General features: G+C 39.9%; 1 protein-coding gene across 1 annotated transcript in view; it reads left to right on the top strand.

Moving 5' to 3' along the window:
• The window catches only part of LOC149286013 (guanine nucleotide-binding protein subunit alpha-14-like), a 43,608-nt gene that overhangs the window by 12,441 nt on the left and 8,192 nt on the right, over window positions 1-22,975 (top strand). Inside the window, exon 2 of the mRNA XM_089494529.1 lies at window positions 16,210-16,394. Within this exon, the coding sequence (XP_089350655.1) occupies window positions 16,210-16,394 (185 nt within the window). The remainder of the gene's footprint in view (window positions 1-16,209; window positions 16,395-22,975) is intronic.

Below are 22,975 nucleotides of genomic sequence, written 5' to 3'. Positions count from 1 at the left end.
GACGTAACGTTAATCCGGAATATTTGGAAGCGATTTATCTTTTGGCATCGTTTCCATTTCATTGACTGTTTGTGAATTTAGCGAATTTAGGAAAGCGAATTTAGGAAACCCAAGCTCTTTCCAGAGGAACTATGGGATAGGTTTTGCATGACAGCATCCCCTCTTCATGTCTCCCAAGACAGCCAGGGAGAATCCCTTCAGAGAGCCCACAGATCAATGAAGGAGGCTGCTGGAAAAGCAGGGAGGGAGCACTCTTCCCAAAGATTCTCTTTCCAGGGTTGGAGGAGAAGGCAGATTCCATTTGAGAAAGGGAGGGAGAAAGGCTCTATCCCCCCCCTCCCATTGATCAGAGCCCTTCCTTGCCTGGGCGAGATCAGATGCCTCCTCGCGAGGAGCCTTCCCTTCCCTGTCTGGGCGAGATCAGAGCCCAAGCGGGCAGGGAATGCCTCTTCGAGAGGAGCCTTCCCTTCCTGCCTCTCCTCCGTTAGAAATGGGCTCTCCCCACACAGAGGGGAGGTTGCAATCCACCGGCAGATGCAGGCGCTTGAGCAGCCGGGACTTCAGGCGCTTAAAGCGCTGAAGAGATTAAGCGCCTGTAAACCATTAAAATAAAAAATAAAAATAATCCTTATCTCTTATTGAAAGACCACAGCAGACAAAGGGGTGAGGGAAGCAAAAATGGCGACAGCCATGACGGATAGGGACAGAAAGGGCAACTCCCCCAAGGCCAGCCCCATCGCACTCGGCTCCTCCCATCCATCTAACCCGATTTCAAAGGTTGTCGTTCCTATTTAAATGCTCTGGTTCCCAACTCGAATCAAGGGAAAAACGTAGGTCGGACCCTAGTGTTTTTTTAACACGCGTTAAATGACGAAAAATCAATTCAAAATTTTAAACCGCTCTACGATTCGATTTGTAGTGGGGACGATTGCGGGTTGCTCTAGAACTGTTCTAGGTTTAAATCGGATCCTAATAGGAACGCCACTCCTTGGATTCGATTCAGAACGCGGGGTTTCACCTAGTGGGAACAACCCCTATGAGTGTTAAACAATGACTGAAAACCAGTATTTGATTCCCAGCTTGGCCATGAAACCCACTAGGTGACCTTGGACAAGACACATGCTTTCAGTCTCAGGAGAAGCAAACCACTTCTGAACAAATCTTGCCAAGAAAACCCCATGATAGGTTCATCTTAGAGTCACCATAAATCTGAAACGGCTTGAAGGCACACAGTGACACAACAACTGTTGATTTCTTTCTTACCATATGTTCCAGTGAGTGCTTTGATTAAAAGCAGCAGCAATAATACTAAAAGACTTGGGAAAAGAACCTCAGTGTCTGGTAGTGGTTATTGTAGTTGATAGTGTGTGTTTCGTATCTTCGTGCATGAGCTGTCCTTAATGCAGAATTAAGGGGAAGTACTACAATTCACTGGCTGAGCATGTGCTTTATTTGCAAAAGGTTCTGGTTTCAGACTGCAGTATGGCTGGAAGAAACGAAGGCATATTTATTCTTCTTGTTCATGACCATGTTATGCCTTTCCTCCACCACCATTCCAAGTGATTGCTGGCTTGGGGATGACTAAACATGCATAGATAGGTATATGCATGTTTAAACTTTATGAGAAGAAGATGGAGAAATTGACAGTGGGACTGCCATTAGCAGACTGTCAGTCTCTTATCTGTCATAATGCCCTTTCCTTTCTCAAATTTACTTAGGACTCCTCCAAATGATCAGGATAAAAAACAAACACTCTCTTATGTTTCATTCATTTCCAAGCCAGGCATTATATAACTGGTCAGTACATCACGAAAAACGTAGGCTATATCAGCACTGCAGAATTAATGCAGTTTGACACTTCTTTAACTGCCATGGCTCAATGTTATGGGATTCTGGGGTTTGTAGTTTTGTGAGATATTTAGCCTTTCTGTCAATAAACTTCAGTATCCCAAGATTACATAGGATGGAGCCATGACAGTTAAAATGAAGTCAAATTACATTAATTCTGCACTGTGGCAGCAGCCTATGTTAACAGTTAACAGCTAAAAGAATTTGAACCGTTGATTTTGTTAATAATCTTATAATGCTTTTTAATGTTTTGTTAACAATGTTTATTGAACATAATTCAAAAGGAATGTGTCTAGAACTTACAAAAAGCCTAAATTCCTTGAGGCAAGGAAAATAACAGTTGAACATCAATATATCAATATTTAAAGATGGTGTTTGTTTCATTCATGTCTTAAGAGAAGCCCCATATAAAGTTTTATTCAAGTGGCATCATAGTGTATGGGAGCTGGGGGGGATCACTTGTGTGAGGTCTGGCTTATGTCACAATGGGAAAACAAAGCTTGTTTTCTGCTGCTCCAGAGACTTGAACATGGAACAATGGATGCAAGCTCCAGGAAAAGAGATTCCACCTCAACATTAGGAGGAACTTCCTGACAGGAACAAACTCCCTCGGAGTGTAGTGGAGTCTCCTTCCTTGGAGGTCTTTAAACAGAGTCTGGATGGCCATCTGTCGGGAGAGCTTTGATTGTGAGTTCCTGCATGGCAGGAGTTTGGACTAGATGGCCCTTGTCTTGTGGTCTCTTCCAGTTCTATGATTCTATGTATTCAGTAGTCACGACTATAGTATTGTTGCTCATTTGGGTCTTTGTGTAATCACTCAATACTTATGTTTAAGGCTGCATCTGCATTGCAGAATTAATGCAGATTAACACCGCTTTAACTGCCATAGCTCAATGATACGGAATTCTGAGATTTATAGTTTTGTGCGAGATTTAATCTTTTCTGTCAGAGAACTCTTGTGCCACAAGAAACTACAACTCCTAGGATTCCATAGGATTGAGCCCCATTACAGTTAAAGCATTATCATACTGTATTAATTCTGCAGTGCAGATGCAGCTTAAGCAATAATTACATGGTTGATATTGAGGGAGAATTTTTTTTAAAGAGGCTCAGACTGGATTGTTGTCTTGGTCTACAGTTGGCCCTCCACATTTGTGGCTTTGACTTTTTCGGATTTGATTATTTGTGATTTTGATTAATATGTTCTCTAGGAATCTCTGGGTCCTCCAGTGCACTTCTCTAGGCATTTATAGGTCCTCCAGCATGATTCTGTGACCAACCTCTGGCAGATTTTGACCATAGAGTTGTGCAGGAGGACCTGGAGATTCCTAGAGAGGTGTTCTATCAGGTGAAAAAAATGTGTTGTTTTTATTTGTGGTTTTTCCATATTCATGGGGGGCCTTCACCCCTAAACCCAGTGAATGTGGAGGGACTACTGTACTTGCCTTCCTGCTGATTTTTTTTGGTGGCTAAATTCAATTTTAGCCTCAACTTGGAATAAGGTTACTTGTTAGCTGCCACCACCAATGTAATGTGAGTCCTACTGATTTCAACAGGACTCAGATTGGATGTAGCCTTTTCATAAAGGGGATGTCACTAATTTACCTCATTTCTTCCTATGCAAATGAATTACATTGTGTGCTCATGGTACGCATGTACATACTGTATACCTAACTCTGCTCAGTCAATATAGGTGATAAATAAAATGATATAGCCTTACCTGCATGAAAATAACATGAAAAATAGCTTCCGGTGAGCTTAAAATATGCACTATAATGTTGGAATACCAAAAACCATCCAAAGTTTACGGTAACCAGATACTGGGAGTTTCAGGCATCTCCAGTTTCTTCCAGATCAACATTCTTGTGCTGTTGTACTATCTTCTGTTTTTATATATTTATTTTTTATTAATTTTTGATAAAATCTATTTTACAATCAAAGCCATTTACATTCAGAAAATAAAAAGACAGAAAGAGAGGAAAAAAGACATATAACGAATACACAGTAGAACTATGATCCCCAATACTGACTGTAATGAAAAGAAAAAGACAGTATAATTCCACCTTTATTGATCCAGTTAAATAGTCCTACTAAAATTACTAAAAATCATAACCACAAATTAATAAATGATTAGATTTCTTATTGCTCAAAAGTCCATAAATGTTTTCCAGTCTTTCAGCAAATCTTCAACTAGATTTTTTTTTGGATTAACATACAAATTTTAGACCAGTAACTTTTTGCCTTCTTACAAATCCAGCACATATGTACAAAAGAGCTCTCTTTATCTTGACACACCAACATTGGTTTGAAACACTCTGAGACATTTTACACTGCTTATTAGGAGTTAAATTCCAACTGTACATCATCTTATATGGGTTTTCTTTTAAATCACTACACAAAGTCAATTTTATATCTTTAGACCACATTTCCCCCCATACATCCATATGGAGATTATGCCCCAACATTTTGAGCCCATCTTATCATGTACTCTTTTATAGATTCATCACCCGTCTCTAGTTTCAGAAGCCATTTATACACTGTTTAACTGCATGGTCATCATCTTTATACAACTCTAAATAAAACTCATTTTCTGCAACCTCTAGGACTGCATTTCTCTTATCTTGAATTTGCATTTCTTTTATCTTAAATCTGTATGTTGTGCAAACCACTTAAGATCTTTGCCTTCCTTAAAAATAATCTCTCTTGATCTCTCTCCTGTTCAAAATACGAAAGATCATCATAAAGCAATAATCTCCAATTTTTCACCTATTCTTTAAAAAAAAGTTTCCTATGATGAAGTAGATAATATTATCTTAAGAAAAAGTCTCTGTTTATACTTATACCAAGCTCATAGGACAGTCTTTCCAATACAGTGATTTTAAAATTCTGCATATGCCTTGACTTTATCATACCAGAAAAAACCATACCATCCAAATTTTAAATTATGGCCTTAATGTTCCAAGTGTGTCACATCTGTAAGCAATATCCATTGCTTCAACCATACAAAACAACTGGCCTTGTACAGCATGCCATTAGGGACATCCTAACCTGTCCCAATGCTTTGTACTGTCTTCAGTACAGTCTGTCACTCTACATCAGCCTAAACATGGTGTTCTCTTTCAGCAATACCATGTCCTCTTTTGTAAAGCAAAGGTGGATGTTTTATCTAGGCCAAAGCCAGATTGGTTCAGAAGAGTGGCATGGAGTCTGTGTACTCAAGCAAATGTTTTAATCAGAGCAAAAACAAGAATAACGAACTGGCAGATTGCAGGTTGGAAAGAAAGATCTTACTTTAATGCTTCTTCATGCTTCCCGATATGCAGCCAACTATGCTAAGCCCTTTCCTGTTATTTCAAAAAGGTGGGTTTGCCATATCCTTCAGCATTTCACATGTTAAAGTTAGGACATATGTGGCCAAGCAACATCAGAATTTTTTCGATAGGGCAAAAGTTATTCATGAGGAAGAACACAAGCTAGGAGAGGATGCTGCAGTTTGCCTGAGTCTGCTGGGAAGGACACTCCTGCCCACTATGCTGAATTAATTGAGTGCAAACCACTTTTGTACTTTGAACTCACTTTGCAGCAGCAGAACTAAGATGAAAACAAAGGTGGAAAGTGATGAGAGGCAGTGACATTTTAAAAGCAGCTGAATAAGTAGGACAACAGAGGATTGATTGGGACTATTCCAGTCAAATTAGGAAGTTGGAGAATATAGTTGACATTTGCACCTCGACCTTCCTACTTTGTTGTTGATGTCAAATGTTTGCAGCTAGAGTCAATATGAACCATATTTTTAGGCTTCTTCTAACACCTTCTTCTCCTCCCCAAAAACAATATGCACATTTCAGAATAGCTGTTTGTACATTTGTAGCCTTTCTTATTTCTATGAGAGTGGCTCTACTAGCAGGCACAGTTCAGCATTCTTCCTCCCTGCACGCCTCAGCTTTGCACATCTGCTGCTTGGCCAGTTCTTCACTGCCACCGCTTGCCATTTCAAGTGATACAATGGTCTCTTTCATCTATACAAACATTACGCTTCGGTCCCACTTTAACTGTCATGGCTCCATCTTATTCTGGGGTTTTTAGTTTTGTGGATACTTAGAATTAACTGCTCTGCAATTAGCTCTACTTCCTCATCCAACTATGGCCTGATACAGACAGCCAAAATAAAGCTGCTTTAAGTCACTTTGGAGATATGGTGTTTCAATGATACATACGTCCTAAGAGTCCAGAAGCCGCACCAAAGCCGCGGTCCAGTCCTAAGGACTGGAGTGCAGCTTCGGTGCAGCTTCTGGACTCTTAGGATGCATGCATCATGTAAACACCATACCTCCAAAGTGACTCAAAGCAGCTTTATTTTGGCTGTCTGTATAGGGCCTATATTCCCCAGAGTCCTATTGGATGCCACTGCAGTACTTAAAGTTGTATCAGAGTGCTACAGTTGTGTAGTAGGAAAGAGGTCAATGTTTCCTCCAAGACAACAATGTGTGAAACAGTGTTGGTGCATATCTAAGCCATTGTTGGGGGAAGGAGCATTGGTGAAACTGACAAGGTTCCTTGCATGCATAGCGGTCAGAGAGAGAATGAGGGAATGGAGGGGTAGATGAGCAGGTAATGTAGAAACTGAAGGGAAGGATTGCATCCTGTCACCAACCATGACATGATGGATTATATCTGAGACAGCTGTAGGGAACTATTGTGTAACCTGAGAGCCTTTTTAATCCTGTACCTGCCAGATGGGAAGTCCTGCCATTTGAAACTAGATAAGGACAACTGATGAATGGTGGTAATAAGAAGTGAAGCTAGGGAAGATTTGTCAGTGATCTCAAGTACTTGAAAAGGCTCTTGTGATTTAGGCTTTTATCTGAGCCAGATTAAAACATTAACAGAATACTCTTTTTTTTTTTAAAAAAAAGACATGCTTGCCTTAATGCTTCAGAATTTTCTGCTGGTACATGATCCTCAAATAAGAAAATATAATATTCTCTAGAGTAACTCACAGACCCTTTGCAGTAAGGACTATTTTGATACCCTCACATAATTGTTTCAGGTCATTAAGGAGAACTGTTTTGCTTTCTTCCAGATCTTGCCTATTGTAAGTGAAAGAGAGCCTTATGACTGCTTCAGCTTTACCCATTCTGGCCGCAATGGGTGCTTTTCCTGAAATATATATTTTTTAAAAATATTCAGGAGTGAAGAGGGAGCTACAGTATGTTTCCTTGGTAACAAGAAGAGCAGCTGGTTTTTAAAAATCCCTCTAAGCATAAATGTAGTGCTTGATACAATCTCTAGGTGTGCTTTTGTTAGATTTCCCAAATCTTCACTTAAATTGTTTATCAGTTTTTCAGTGACACTAATATTTTTCTACATGAAAAAGGTGCAAAGGAGAGAACTGACATTTTTGGTGCCAGGTTTTCCCCATGAAGAGGATGGGAGGGAGCTGATGAATTCTGTGCTCTGCTATGTATCATCTAGCCTTCATTAAGAACACAAAGAGAACCCCACAGAGTCAGACTAAAAACCCATCTAGTCAGGAATTTGTTTACATAATAGCTGACCAGATGCTTGTGGAAAGCCTGCCAGCAGAACATGGGTGCAACTGTGCCTTTACTCTCAAGTTGCCCAGCAAGTGATAATACAGAATACTGCCTCTGGTACTAAAGGAAACATATAACCATCATGAGCTGGCAATAACGCCATTAATGCCTCCTGTCCCCTTTTGAAGCTCTTCAAATTTGAGCAGGCCTTCATTGTATCTTGGGACAGTGAGTTACATAGTTTAATTATGATATATACTTCTGTATAAGTAGAAAAAATTACACCAAAAAATTGGTCCAAAAATATGTGTCGACTTATAGATGGGTCAATATGGCAAAATCCTCCACCACGGGGTTTTGTCCCGAGGAAAAAGCTGGGTAGCAGAGCAGGAAAAGGGATGAATCCTCTCAAGGTGCCTCTGCCGCTGGGCTTTTTCCCAAGGAAAAGGCTGGGCGGTGGAGTAGTAAGAGGGGTAAATGCTCCCCCCTCAAGGCTCCTTCACCACTTGGCATTTTCCTGAGGAGAGAGCTGGGTGGAGGAGGAGGAAGAGGAGGTGAATGCTCACCCCTCAAGGCTCCTCTGCTGCCAGGCTTTCTCCCAAGGAGAGTACTGGGCAGCAGAGGAGGGAAGGGGGCAAATGCTCACCCCTCAAGGCTTCTTTGCCACCTGTCCACCCACTGCCAGTTGTTTGCAGCCAGCCCACTTGTCTCCTTGTTCTCCTCTCTACCTTCTGTGAAGAGATGTGGCCAGCTGCAGACAACTGAATGTGAGCAGATGGGCAGCAAAGCAGGACCATGCTGAGCCCAAAGTTTTATCCTCAGTGTATCCACGAGTCATGCCAAATTCCACGATTTTCTCTCCAAAACCTGCCCTCAACTTATACATGAGGTTGACTTATTGTATAGTATATGTAGTATGTGCTGTGTGAGTAAATATTTTATCTGTCTTGAATCTTCCTTCAGCTTCAGTGGTCAGAGAGAATACTGTATTATGTATTATGAGATAAAGAGAAAAAGCTTCTATGCACCTGCTGTTTCCATATCATGGACATTTTTCTCCACCTCTGTTGTGTCTCGCTTGCCCATTTTGTAAGACCAAATAGCCCCAAGTGATGTAAGCGTCTTCTAATTTGGACCCCTCTGCCAAACATTTTGGTTGCTCTTTTCTGTACCTTTTCCAACTCTACCATATTATTTAGTGACGTCACTGATGTAGGGTTAAATTTTGAAGTGTGGACTCTTACTAGGATTGTCTCTAAGCCTCCTTGCACCTTATAGAAACATAAGAGAAGAGGTGGAGGAGAAAACATTCCTGCTCACAATGTCTTGTACCCAGCACAATGGGAGAGATGAAGGTGATATTCAATAAAACAAAATTTGGGAAACCCATAATTGTACAATTCCTACACAACATCATGTTTGATCTTCATTTGCTTTTAAATGGCAGCTACACAAGCAAAATCCTTATCAACATTTACCATAATTTATGAAAGCTAGATGTGGAAACACTAGCCTGAATACTGCTTGTAGTCTCAACTAGCATATCGCTGTTTAATGGTAAGAAGATTTATCCAGATCCCATTAATTCAGTAGGCCTACTCTAATTGGAAATAATAGGATTAAAAACATTAGGATTCTCTTTAACTGAACCTTTTTTTTTTCCAGTACACACACCCATGGATAGACACACACATACATATTCTCTCACTTATGTAAATCTTTGTTTTATTTTCAAATTATATTTGGAACTTCATGGGGGAGAGTACTATATATATATATATATATATGTATATATATATATATATATAGTACAAGTGAAGTTCTCAAGTTCCAACTCATACAATTATGACAAATGTAATGTATGAAACCCAAGACTGTTTCCTCTTTATTTCCTCTTTGTTCAGAACAAACAAGCTCAGGAGGGTCTGATGACAGACAGCAAAAGGGCTGGGTCAGTTCTAAGCCTTTTTCTGCCTGCCACCCCCTTAGCTGCAAATTATCCACCCAAAGCCCTTTTTCTTCTGTATGTTTGCAAAGCTGAAATTTTCCTTTCAGATCTGTTTGTACTACCTGGAGTGGGCTGGGCAGAAAGGAACAGCAGCTTGAACGTGATTTTGGAAAGAAACTTCAGGCATGAACAGAATTAAGCTTTCCGATTCTTCAACCACCTCTTCCAGAAACTGTTGGTTTTAGAGGGGAGGAGAGATACCAGAGCTTTATTACTCATTTCTGCATATATCTTTGAATATTATTGTTCAGAACGACAGTATTCCCCTTAAAGTCTCAGAGCACATCAACACCATAAAATTAATGCTGTTCGATACTACTTTAAGTACTGTAGCTCCATCCTTTGGAATTGCGGGATTTGTAGTTTTAGAAAGTCTTTAGTCTTTTCTGCCAGAGAGATTTGTACTTCTCTCAAAAGTACAAATCCCAGGATTCTGTAGGATGGATCCATGGCAGTTAAGTGGTGTCAAACTGCATCATTTCTGCAGTGTAGATGAACTCTTGGGACCTGTGCCTGGGGGCAGAGTCGGGGTGTCATACCCAGATGACATACGCCCCGGCTCTGCCCCCAGGGCACCATGACACCATGTGCCGCTCCACACAGCGTGTGGCATCATGATGCTCCTCCGGTGCTGTGTCTATATGACGCAGCACTGAAGGAGCACCATATAGCTGTGCTGCTGTGGCTATGGTGCCCTTTCAAGGGTACAAAAAGGAGCCATTTTTTGCAGCTCCTTTTTGCACCCTTGGAAGGCCGGATCAGGGCTGGGGGCGTGAGGTTGCCATGACCGCAATCTGGTTAGGAAACTAGTGACATCCTGCCTCCTCTTCAGGGTGGTCTGTCAAGCCCCTTAGTTGGATCTTGGAAGAGTTGCACTTTCAGTTTACAAAACCAAAATTACAAAATCCCCTGGGAGTCATAATACCAAAAGGAAAGAAACCCCCCCCCCCATTCTAAGTAAATTAATGTTTTTTTAATGACATGTAGCGTAGAATTTAAATGCTATCGGCACAATTAATTTAATATTTCAGTAGTTTTCTATTTTCTGTGACTGGGCAGTGTATGTGTGTGTGTGTGGGGGGTCATTTTGCATACAACTGATCTTAAGTCTGCACAGTTTATATAAGCCTAGGCTCATTTGTCATATATACTATAATAGTATTACCAGTGTTTTGTAAGCTGTGGTTAAATTATTTGACAATTCCCATCTGGTCTTCAGGTGCTGATTGTTATTTGCTGCTTGACCTTTGTTGCAACCTCTCTAGCTTTCCTTCCAATTAACTTTCATCTTCCATTTTTCATAATACTCCAAGTCATTTTCCCCAGCCTTCCCCTCTAGCCAGCCTGAGGGCAGGGAACCGTCTAATTAAAAGATCGTATGTACAGTGCTGTGTAAATTTACAGCGCTATATAAATGAAGCTTAATAATAATAATAATAATAATAACCTTTATATAGTAAATATCTTTATACAGAAATATTTTTTACTGTATCAAGAATAGTTTATTTTTACTTCACACAAACCATTTTTACCACACTCTTCTACTTCTAAACCACACAACATAAAGAGGATGAAAAGTGATGAGAAAGGAAGAAGAAATAAAATTAAAGAATCAGCTTTTAGAGTTAAATAGTTGCTCTTTTGAGAACCAACTGGAATGGAAGCAGTTTAGGGAGAGGAGGAGTGTGATGGAACTAACCTGTTAATGTGTGTTCGCGCCTTCAAATCACCTCTCAGCTTAATTCAGACCCCATGAATTTCATAGGGTTTTCTTAGGCAAGGAATACTCAGAGGTGGTTTTGCTTAGAACTGTGCGGTATGTTTACCTCTTTAAAAAAAGAAGAAGTACATCTTCAAATGTTTAAAGAATTCTGTTTGTCATAATACATGTTTTTTCTCACCTTGCATTTATCATGCTTTTGTTTTGTGGTTGATCAGTTGAAGGTGAACATGGGCCTAAGTTGCAAGTTTGATTGTTGAAGGACATGTAATAATAATAAATAAAACTTTTATTTCTATCCTGCCTTTTGTCGAGACAATCAAATCGGCATACAAAGATTAAAATACCTCAATATATACATAATACCTCTCCCCCATATCTCTAGAGGAAATCTTGTAGGAAGCAACGTGAATTAATTTGAGGGAAATAATTTGAGCTACTCTTCTTAATGGCTAGTTTGCAACACAGAAGTATTGCAGAAGAGGCACTGCTTCTTATTTCTTCCTCTAGTTTAATCTGATTTGTAGTGAAGGCAGGGAGATGCACGGTGGAGCTAGTCTCCCCGGAAAGCTAATTAGATGACATGCTTTGTATCTTTCTCTCCTGGTATTTCACTGATTCCTCATGTTCTTTTCTTTTTACAGCACTCTTTTTTGATATATTTCTCAGTATTTTTATTACTTTGTGTAACTGACTTGCAAACTCTCCTGCTTCTTGGATAAGGGAATGTTATTGTCATATTGAGGCCTCTCATGATTTGAATTTCATTTCGGGAAATTGATCAGAATCCTTTTGGTTTGTCTCAGTTAGAGGAAAAACATTAAATCAGTTGTTTCATGCTTGAAGTGTTGTGTAGAATTTATTACAGCATTCAATTTTAGAAAACTCTGAACAGTTGCAAACTGTATTAAAGATGCATACAGTATATAAGATGTCATTCAAGCAGTTGCAGTCTTTTACAATCTTGCTCAGAAGTATTTTATGACCTCTAGTGGTAGTATAGAGAAAATGCTAATTTTTGGCTTTTTAAGGCAGATAATCTTTTAGAAGAATTTTTGGGTTGGGAAATACAGACACATGCACACACACAAGTTTGCATACACACATATCATGCACACAACATTGCCAATTTCTGGGGAATTCCTTGGAATCTGGGGAATTTAATTAATGTCTTTCCTAGGATTTTCATTTAATATTCTGGTAAGTATTGGGGAATTCCAGGGATTTTGGATTTTGGTAAAACATTCTGGGGAATATCTTCAAGGCTTGTTGGCAACACTGCATACACAGTAGGTGATGAGGGTGAGAAATACAGTAGGATGGGAGCCTTTGTTTAATGAATGGATAGTTAAACCCAAGTACTATAATCTGTCCAGAAGCCACCTTATACCAGAGCTTGGCAGTGTTTCTAGAACTAGAACCAGTTGGTGGACAATGGAGGGAAGAAGTAGATTTCATCCTAACTCTGAAAGCCATTCCATGTGGGACAGACATCCCTAGCAGGTGATAGATTATCCTTCCCTTGAACATACCTAAAACAGGGCCCAAATAGCAGTCATGGGTCTTAAATTTTACTTCTCCTTTGTGACTGAAGAAGATGGTAAATTTTAGCAAAACGAAAGCTGGGCCAAATCTGGAAGGCCCAGCTAAACCTTGGATAATCCTGGACAGGAAGGAAGGCGTATAACAGGACTACCTTGACTGTATCCTTCAACGATTTTCAGTGCTGACAATATGAATCCTTCATTGGATTTTCAGTGCTGATAAATTCTGTTTTGTTCCTTCCACTGGAATAAAGGTAGAAAGAATATTTGACGAAATAATAAAAAAGTATGTTGTTTTGACTGTCAACAAACCTTGTGAGAAGAATCCTGGACTAAATACAATCTTTGCAGCTTGGGAAAATGTTTTTTTTTCTATGCAAATCAACCACATGTGAATTTTGGATAGGCTTTTAAAAAAAAATGCATGGTTTTTGGTAGAAAATAGCTGGAATTACTTTTTGTTATCAAAATTCAGTTGTACAACCTTAATAAACTGTGCCCCTTGGAGCATTTGTGCATAATTTCTCCCCTTTTCATAACTTTAGTAGTTATTGAGATTGTGCATAATTCTAGTTCTGAGGATTTCTCTTGAGCAACTATTTCACAATCATGAGGTGATGAAACCTTAAAAGAAAAATTAAAGTGAAAATCTTAGAGATCTGAATTCTGCACCCATCATAATATTCTTCATCTGATGTTAGAACTGCAGCTGAATATGGTTTTTCATCTTGGATTTTTATTCCAAATTGTTTTCCCCAAGCCACTTACAGTGTATCTTTGCTTCCTTCTAAAGTTAAGGAACTACTGCACAGTACTGGCAATCACTGCTCATATTGTAAAATATACAATTCCAGTGTGTTTTCTGATTAGGTTATAATTACTTGTGCAGGAATCATTTTTAAAAACACTGTCATGTTCAAAAGTACCAGTAATATACTCAACTATGAGTCGACCTCATGTATAAGTCGAGGGAAGGTATTGGTGCCAAAATTATGGATTTTGCCATGACCTGTGAATAGGTCAAGGGTAAAACTTAGAGGCTCCTTCAGTGTGTGTAGGTGTGCATATGGCAAGAGAGAATCTCATTGAGCCTTTTGTTCATCATTACAGTCAGATGTGCGGGCGGGAGAGCACTCTTAAACACACAGCAATATCAATCAGCCACCCAGGACTCTTTCTGTTTGGCTTGCTAAACTCCTCTCAGCAAGGCATGGGGGAATCTGAAAGCGCTGCTATCACATTTCCATAGTGACCTGTAAATATGTCGATCTGGGATTTTGGGATCAATTTTTGGGCATAAATTTTTAGACTTATAGACAAGTATATATGGTAAGTTCAACACTTTAAAACATGATATAATCATGGGTCTTGTCAGTAGAGGCACCTTTTCTGTAGAGATTTCTTTGCAGTGTTGTCCAGCAGACAAAGTATTTTGGGATTCTCCCCACCCCAAATGTGCTTGTTTCTCCAGGTCTTTGGGGGGATTAATACAAGACATTTCTTTTGGGAGCCCTGGTGGTGCAGTGGTTAAATGCTGGTACTCTAACCCCAAGGTTGTGAGTTCAGTCCTACAGGGCTCCAGGTTGACTCAGCCTTCCATCCTTTTGTAGGTCAGTAAAATTAGTATTCATCTTGTTGGGGGCAATTGGCTTGCACATTGCAAACTGCTTAGCGTGTGCTTAGTTCACTATGAAGATGCATAGAAATGTAAAGTGCTATCGCTATTGCTGCCTTTTTTTACAAGTACAGGTACCTGTACAGGTATATCAGGTAATCAAGCAGGTAAATTCCTGGGCATTACTTCTTTAACAGAAATTTTGCAAACAGAGGTAAAAACAATGCAGAAAGAACGAGTTACGTTCTGACACCACAAAAAAGAAAATCAGTTCTACATGTTTCAGCATCCCTTTTATTGAAAATGTAACATTATGCACACATGAAGTGAAACCACCAGGTTGAGTAAGCCTTGCATAAGTAAACAAAAACACTTCTAGAAACCACTTGAAAGAGTCTTCCAAAATCAATTAAGGGATGATTTTTTACTTTCCCCAACCTCCATTTTTTCTTATGATTTCCATTTTGGAGGCCTAACGTATGTGTGCATTTCAGTCATGGGGGGGGGGGGGGGGGATGAGAGAGGCTCATATGTTTTTCCCTTTTCCTTTTGTTTTGGTCTTCATGCAGGCTCAGTAAGTGATTCTGGAGGCAGCTGTTGTTTACCTTGCCTCTTGTATGTAAACACACACAGCTACAAGTAGGATCATCTAGATCAGTGGCTCCCAAACTAGGACCCTCAAGGTGTTTTGGACTTCAGTTCCCAGAAGTCCCTGTCAAGTTGACCAACAGTAAGGGATTATGGGAGACAAAGTACAAAACATATGGAAGACCAAAGTTTGGGAACCATTGATCAAGAGTAGAATTACATTCTTTCCCAGCTCAAGCTTTATTGCATTATTTATTGAAATCCAGCACTGAAGGTCTGTCATTCACCTAATATTCTGCCAATACTGTACTGTATATTTTTATTACCATTGACATCCTGCCCTTTCTTCAATACTGTGCCTGTTTTTACAAAATTGAAAAGAAATACAATTAAAAACAGTTACAAAAAGAGAAGTAAAAGGGTAATTAAGGCGCTTTACAGACTGCCCAAAAAGGGCGGTCTGCCGGCGCCATAATTTGCTGCACAGAGGAGCCCCAGCAGCCAAACCGCGTGACTCCTCCACGCAACAAAAAAGAAGCTGCAAAATGCAGTTCTTCTTGCGGCGCCCTTATGACGCCGAGACATGCGGACGCTAAGCATCCGCTACGTCAAAATGGCGGCGCCCATATAGAAGGGGTGCTGCCATTTTGTACGCGCTCGGCACGGACTAGGGTTAAGAGCATCCGGAAAGGACGCCCCTTTCTAACCCTAGTAAGTGCCGCACATGTACTTTCCGCCCGTGCGGAACGGGCCTATAAGACAAAAAATAAAAACCAGCAGAATACACCATAAACCGTACAGCATTTAAGGGTCTTTTCAGTCAATTCCCAGGAAGCTTGTGTGGACCAAAAATTATATTTATCACCCAAATCACAAAATGTTTTATACACTTTACATGCATGTTATTTTAGTTGTGATACTATTTACATGGTGGCTCTGCTTTTAGGCTCTTGTGTATATTACTTTACTTCTATATCATGCTTACCATACTTTTAGTGATCTAATGCAGGGTTTCTCAACCAGAGTTCCCTGGGATCCTAGGTTTCTGCAAGAAGTCACTCCAAGTACCCCAAAAGATTGTGACTGAATCCCCCTCCCCAACATTCTTTGAGCTGTGGATACAATAAAGTTTATGGGCAGGATTCCTGAGGTTTGAAAACAATTTCAAGGAGTCCTCCAGGGTAAAATGGTTGAGAAAGGCTGTAATGTGTGCATCAGCTGATTTTCATATCTCAGAGAGAATTTGTTAAACCTCACTTTCCTCTCCTTTTCTTCCTGGAACTGCTGTCTAGCTAATACTCTGTTGTTTTGAGGAGGCTCACTTGCTGTCTTGCTGTGTTTTCTTACAGGTACAGGAGAAAGTGGAAAAAGTACATTCATTAAGCAGATGAGGATTATTCATGGAACAGGCTATACAGAGGAAGATCGGAAAGGCTTCACAAAATTGGTTTATCAAAACATTTATTCTGCTATGCAAGCTATGATCAGAGCTATGGATACTTTACAAATACCATACTCTTCTGAGCAGTGCAAGGTATGTGTGCATAAACTGCTGTCACTCAACTGAAATTTATTCCTTTTTGGAAATAAATAATAGGACAGCAAAACAGAGTTAAAACTCACAAAAGAATGAGTTTATGGGAAGATGTTGCATTTTTAAGAATCTGGGTATACTGGGGTTTGGCTAAGAGATACAAAGTAGGTAGAGAAAGAGGTGTGTGCTTCTTACCTTCCTTTTTTATCATCAGTATTTCTACTCCTATCAGTCCAAGTCACTGGTGTAAACCCTGATTAAAAAAAGCTTGGAGACATCCTAAACATCTTTTCAAATCCTGATTAGTAAGTAAGGAAGTTCATATGACTAATCCAGATGCAAGCACTTTGCTTTTTGGAGTCTCCTCGGCAAACCTAGTTCTCTTGAGATATGATTATACCTTTTTGTTTCCCTGAATTAATTTTAAAACACCTATATCAGCTCTGTTACAGAATGCTTCTTTTTAAAAGACAGTCCAGTGGAAATATTTTACTCGCAGTAATAGAAGAGCACATTCAGCAAAACAATTCCATACATTTTGGCTCAGAAGAAAGAATCATTAAGTTTAATGGGTTTTATTTCTGGAAGATTGCAGAGCCAGCATAGTGTAGCATTTTGAGCATTGAACTCTGGCATTGTTGTTGTTCATGCCTTCAGGTTGTTTCCAACTTAGGGTGACACGAAGGGGAACCTATCATGGGGTTTTCTTGGCAAAATTTGTTCAGAGTAGGTTTGTCATTGCCTTCAACTGAGGCTGAGAGCATGTGACTCGCCCAAGGTCACCCAGTGGGTTTTATTGTCTGAGCTGGGAATCAAATTCTGGTCTCCAGAATCACAGTCTAACACTGAAAGCATTATGCCATGCTGGCTGTACTTTGGAGACCAGGGTTCAAATCTCCACTCAGCCACAGAAGCTCACTTGGTGACCTTGGGCAAGGCTCACTCTCTCAGCCTCAGAAGAAGGCAAAGACCTCTGAACAAATCTTGCAAAGAAAATCCTGGAATGGGTTCACCTTAGGGTTGCCATAAGTCGGAAATGAGTGAAAGGCACACAACAGCAAAGAACAACAAGAAAGAATAGGATTGCAGTTAAGATACACTAAGATGTGCAGGTGAGGACAATACAAAGAAGAGTAGCAAAAAGAGATCAAAATCATACAGTAATACAAGGCACAGGGAAATATTGATTTTTATGAGGGATAATATAACGTGAATGAAAATTGCTATGATGGCAGTAATGCACTTTGAGTGAAATATTCCGCAACCCTTTTAAGATGGCAGATAATTCCACAATCATTCTTAAAGCATCCAGAAAAAACATCTACTTAGTGGGCTCAAATTGCAACAGGTGAATGATACCAGTTGTTTACTTAAAGTTGTTTTTCCACGGTAGTATATTCTGTGTTTTTTTGTTGGTGCCCAAAACAACAGAAATGCACATCTGTGTTTGACATTTGTTTCCAAAGTATTGTGGCTGGATGGAGTCTCAAGAGAAATTGAGGAATTCTAGATACCTCCTATAATGGCTATGCAAATATGAGTTGCCAGTTGTGACTAGATGTAATAAATTATACTTCTACAGATTGTTCTTTGATTGTTTAATCTTTACTGTTTGTGTTCACCTGATCCAGCAAAGCCACAAACAAATATGCTGTAAATGAAGGCACGCCCCAGTAGAGTGTTTCAGATCCTTTCATCTACACTGTAGAAACAATAACACCACTTTAACTGTCATAGCTGCCTCCTGCAGAATGTAGTTTTGTGTGGCACCAGCACTTTTTGGCAGAGCAGGCTAAAGATCTTGTAAAACTACAAATGCCAGGATTCCATAGGATGGAACTAAAGCACTTAAAGTGGTATCAAACTGCACTATTTCTACAGTGTAGGTGCATCCCTAGTGACTCAAGAATTAAGAGCCAATGTGGCTCTTAAATGTGGTAATTACATTTAAAATTAACTCTCAAAGCTCTGCCCCGGCCTAATTTTCTCAGGTGGCAGTCTTTGAAAGTGGGGTTCCATTTTACTGCAGGAATGACACATGGCCTTTGAATGAAATCCAGACTGTGACTGCTTTCAGATGTCTATTATCTTTATAAATGTTGCCCATAGAGATACTTTTTGATGTAGAAATCATATAAGCATTTGAAGCACAGCTGGGAACTGTGCAGTCCTCTAGATGTTGCTGAATTGCAGCACCAAGTTTTCTTCACCTTTAGGTTGGCTAGGGGAATCTGTTGGGAATTGCAATTTAATCGTACCTTGAGATCCACATGATTCCCACTGTGATTTTGAGGCTAATAGAGGTTTATCTTTATAATCTGAAGATGCTGAAAGCCTCTTTGGAGGAGTTTAAGAAAAAGAAAAGGTCTTTGTACATCTGCAAGAATGTAAGAATTTAGTTTTGAATTTATGATTTAAAAATACATTTCTTTTTAAATAAAAGACTTCAGTACTGTGAACATGGGGTGAATATAGTTTTAAAATTTAAGGAATTTAAACCACATGGACTGTGGTTACGTTAAGAAAACACAATTTTAAAAAGGAGAAAAAGAAGGAAAACAATCACAACTAATTTAGTGAGGATGCATGGAAGTACAAAATAATTAAACCTTCAAGTCAATATTCTCTCAGGAAATTTTGAACTGGGGGCATAACTTGGAGAATTTTTTTGGATTTCAACTCCCAGAATTCCCAAATTTGAGGAACTGTGGTCCAGATTTTTTTTACAGTGGGTTTGGATTTGGGATGTGTGAATAAAATGATATGCTACTAACATGGGATAGCATCTTTCATAAATTTGTCTGGATCCAACAACGTTAATCTGTATATAAATATATCCGTTAATAAGCTAACCCAAAGATTTTATGATCACTTGACAAACTGCTTCCAAATGTATAAATGTCTCCAGTACATCTAACTGGTTGAAACTGAACTTGGAAATGTGCCTTGAATCAGGATATTTAACTAAGGAATCAAAATTGAGTGGTTTCTTTCAACCCACACGATACAGTCTAAAAAAACAAATTGAGCAACTGATTTTGGATTAAAAAAAAACCTTCTGAGGCTACTTTCATCATTGCTTAATTTGAATACTTGTTTGACAAGATATAATTTCAAGTGGTCAGTGTTCTGCCAATCCTTTTCACGATAATTAGTCCATTTTCTAGTGTAGCTCTGTTTATTATAATGTCAGCTTAGGTTTCCTGGGACTATTTAGGAAAAACAGTACCTTCGTCTGTTCTTTCATTTAGAAAGAATCAAAGTAAAAATATGTTCATGTTTGTTTGAATTTCCAGGCTCTCTTTCTTTAAGCCTCTCTGGACTGACTGCTATGTGAGGTGCATCTACTTTAAGTGCTGTAACTCCATCCAATGGAATCTTGGGATTTGTAACTTAACAAGGCCTTTAGTCTTCTCTGCCAAAGAGTGTTGGTGCCTGACAAAACTACAGATCCAAAGATTCTGTAGGATGCAGCCATGGTAGTTAAAGAGTGTCAAGCTACACTATTTCATAGTATAGATGCACCTGTGGTCTCATACCTTGGTACTTTAGAACAGGAGTGGATGGCAGATTTTTTTATGGCTTCGACATGCAATAATAAATTACACCTAAAGAGTTATTAAAATACAAACTGTGTGTGCCGCTGTACTTTGCATGGTATAACTGCACCACCAGCAGCCTTTGTCAGCTCACAGACACAAGCCCTGTTGGATTTATAAAGACTTACCACTTTAAAATGCTGAGGCTCTGACATATGCCAATCATAGTATTGTTTTTCTGAGCAATGGGTTAGAGGGGAAAGATGTGCTAAGACAGAGTTGAAGGGAAGGGGACAGAAAATGAGAAGTGTAGCTAGGAGAAGAGATGGTAGAAGGGGAAAGAATATGAAAAACCAAGAGTGGAGAATGTATTGTGGCTCCAACCATTCAGGATACAATCTGGAAGGTGGGGGATTGCCAGTGTGGTTTGAGCGTTGGACTATGACTCTGGAGACCAAGGTTCAATTCCCCACTTGGTCATAGAAACCCATTGGGTGATCTTGAGCAAATCGTACACTCTCAGCCCCAGAAGATCCTACGATAGGTGCTCCTTAGGGTTGCCATAAGTCAGAAATGACTTGGTCAGACAATGACAATAAAAGGGAGGTGGGGACAGAACTGGCTAACATTAACAAAACATTAGAAAAAGCCAGAAATCATCAATCCTGTAGTACCACATTCATTGACTCCTAAGGCAGCAAATAATGAGGAAGCTCAGAATCTCCCTGTATGGACCATCCTTTCCAAGTTGAGAGCTGGAGCCAGCCATGACCTGATGAACTTTGAGAGAGGGAGGATGGGGCCAGACAAGGCAGCAGGGGCCAGCAGCATACAATTTAGTAGTAGTAGTAGTTGCTCAAGGCAGCATTCTTGCCCTGAGATTCCTCCATCACCCTGAAGCCTAAGGCCCTGAGGTCTGGGATTCCTAGCTAGGGTGAGAATGGAAACACAGGCTTTCATCAGCATAAGTGTTTAGAGGACAGGGCAGGATAGCCTTTGTACATCCCTTGCTATTTATTTTGCAGGGGAAGGATGGAAGGCCCCATGGCCAACCAGTTCCTCACCCACTCCCTCAGTGTATAGACACCCCCAGGCCTAAATGGTCACTTCCCCTGTTGCTGAGATGTAATAGATTCAATTCAGGTGTATCTCATGGCTCCAAACAACTATAGCTACTTGGGATGGAAATGTTGCATTTCAAGCAACCGTTCTGGTATGTCTCAGCTACTGTGCATTCATTATGAGGCGAAATGTTCAGTGCAGCACGGACCCATACAAAATGGCAGTACTTAGTTGCTATGACAACCTTATTTGACTTTTTAAACAGAGAATTCTGACATTTTTTTCCAGAGGCAAGAGTGAGGTTTAGGTGATTGCTTCCACAGTTATCTCAATTCACTGTTCATTTTACGCCAAGGCCCGTTCGTCTTGTTCTGTTCTGTATAAAGCATTTGTAAGGGCTAATGCTAAATGCTGAGGGACAACCTGGAATCTTACCTAACATAAACCACCAAATAATACAGTTATAGTCCTGCATATCTGATCTTACTGCATATAATATGTTTGTGCACCTGGGAGTACTGTAATAGCAAAGTTATTGTCTTTGTGTCTGTATCGCCTCTAAAGCAGATGATGTTGGATTGCAACTCCCGTGACCCGTCACCATCAGCTGTGCTCACTGAGACTGATAGAAGCTGCAATCCAACAACATTTTGAGGCTTATGAGTTGCTTGTCCCTGCTCTGTTATAAGGTAAACATTTCTTACTGTGATCACAGGTAGTCAAAAGTCTTACAAAGCCTGTTTGTATTGAATGAAGAAAGGCTGTGTATGAATTGTTCTGTATAATCTGCAGTGGAACCATGATTTGCTGAAATCATGCTTCATGATGGGGAATGGAGTACTGTGGATTTGAAGAACAGAAATCCAGGCTCCCTCCCTCCCTGTTTCTGTGCTTCCCCTGCTTTCCTGGAAATAAATACAGGCACAGTAATAGAAAACATCACTTGCTGGTCAGTCTGGCTTAATTTTCATAGGAAACATATTTGATGTGGATAATGCAGAATTGTGTTACTTAACAATGGTAATGAATGCTTTCATCTGCTGCCCATTGACTCATCCTTTTGCTCCTGAGAATGACATTCCAATTAATAGGAAAAGAGCAAGAGAGCCAGGACAGCGCAGGTGCAAATCCTGGCCTGTTTGGGTTCCTTCATATGCCAGCATTTTTTGTCTGGCATATGAAGTGTGGGGCTAAACCTAATGACATTTCCATCATTTTGAACAAGTGTCTGTATTCTTAGGCTACTGCTACATTCAGAATTACACCACTTCTGGGATTTGTAGTTTCTAGTGACACCAGAGCTCCATCAGAGAAGGCTAAATAACTCACAAAACTACAAATCCTAGATTTCTATAGCAGTGAACCATGGTAATTAAAGCAGTGTCAAAGTGCATTAATTCTGCAGTGTAGATGCAGCCCTTGTGAGAAGTACTTTTATGGGCCAGAATCCTGTTGGGCAGTTATGAATGTACAGTTATGCATTCATAACTGCTACCTATTCATGATACCTACATAGCCCCTAAACAAGTGAAAGCCCACCAAACTCAGTTATCAGTAAGCAGTGGGTTGATGGGGGTTCATTTTCCTGTCATTTGAGACACAGCTTTATGTCGTGCAACCCCTTGTGTGAGCTGTCTCTGGCACGAAGGGGGTTTGTGATGAGTCCTTTTTGTGCCTGTTGCACTGGAGATCATTGGCAGGATGGGACAGAAACGTCAGGCAGCGGCTTCTTGATCAACAGTGGAAACTTGCAGTGTTACTTGCAGTTGACTGTGGTGACCTTTGCACAGCTCTTGTCAGCTTTGCCTTAGCCAAATAATGAGCTATTCTTTGCCTGTTCTGTAGTATCTAGTAGAAACTTATAACACTTCTGGGGGGAAATGTAAAGATGCCCACATAATGTTTCCCTCCCAGGGAAACATTATGTGGGCATCTTTACATTTCCTCCCAGAAAACTTCTGTAAAGCCCATATGTCAAAA

Source organism: Sceloporus occidentalis, unplaced genomic scaffold (genome assembly GCF_023333645.1).
Source record: "Sceloporus occidentalis isolate IW3139 unplaced genomic scaffold, rSceOcc1.0.p SCAF_73, whole genome shotgun sequence".
NCBI lineage: Eukaryota > Metazoa > Chordata > Lepidosauria > Squamata > Phrynosomatidae > Sceloporus > Sceloporus occidentalis.
This window is presented reverse-complemented; position numbering and strand designations above follow the sequence as displayed.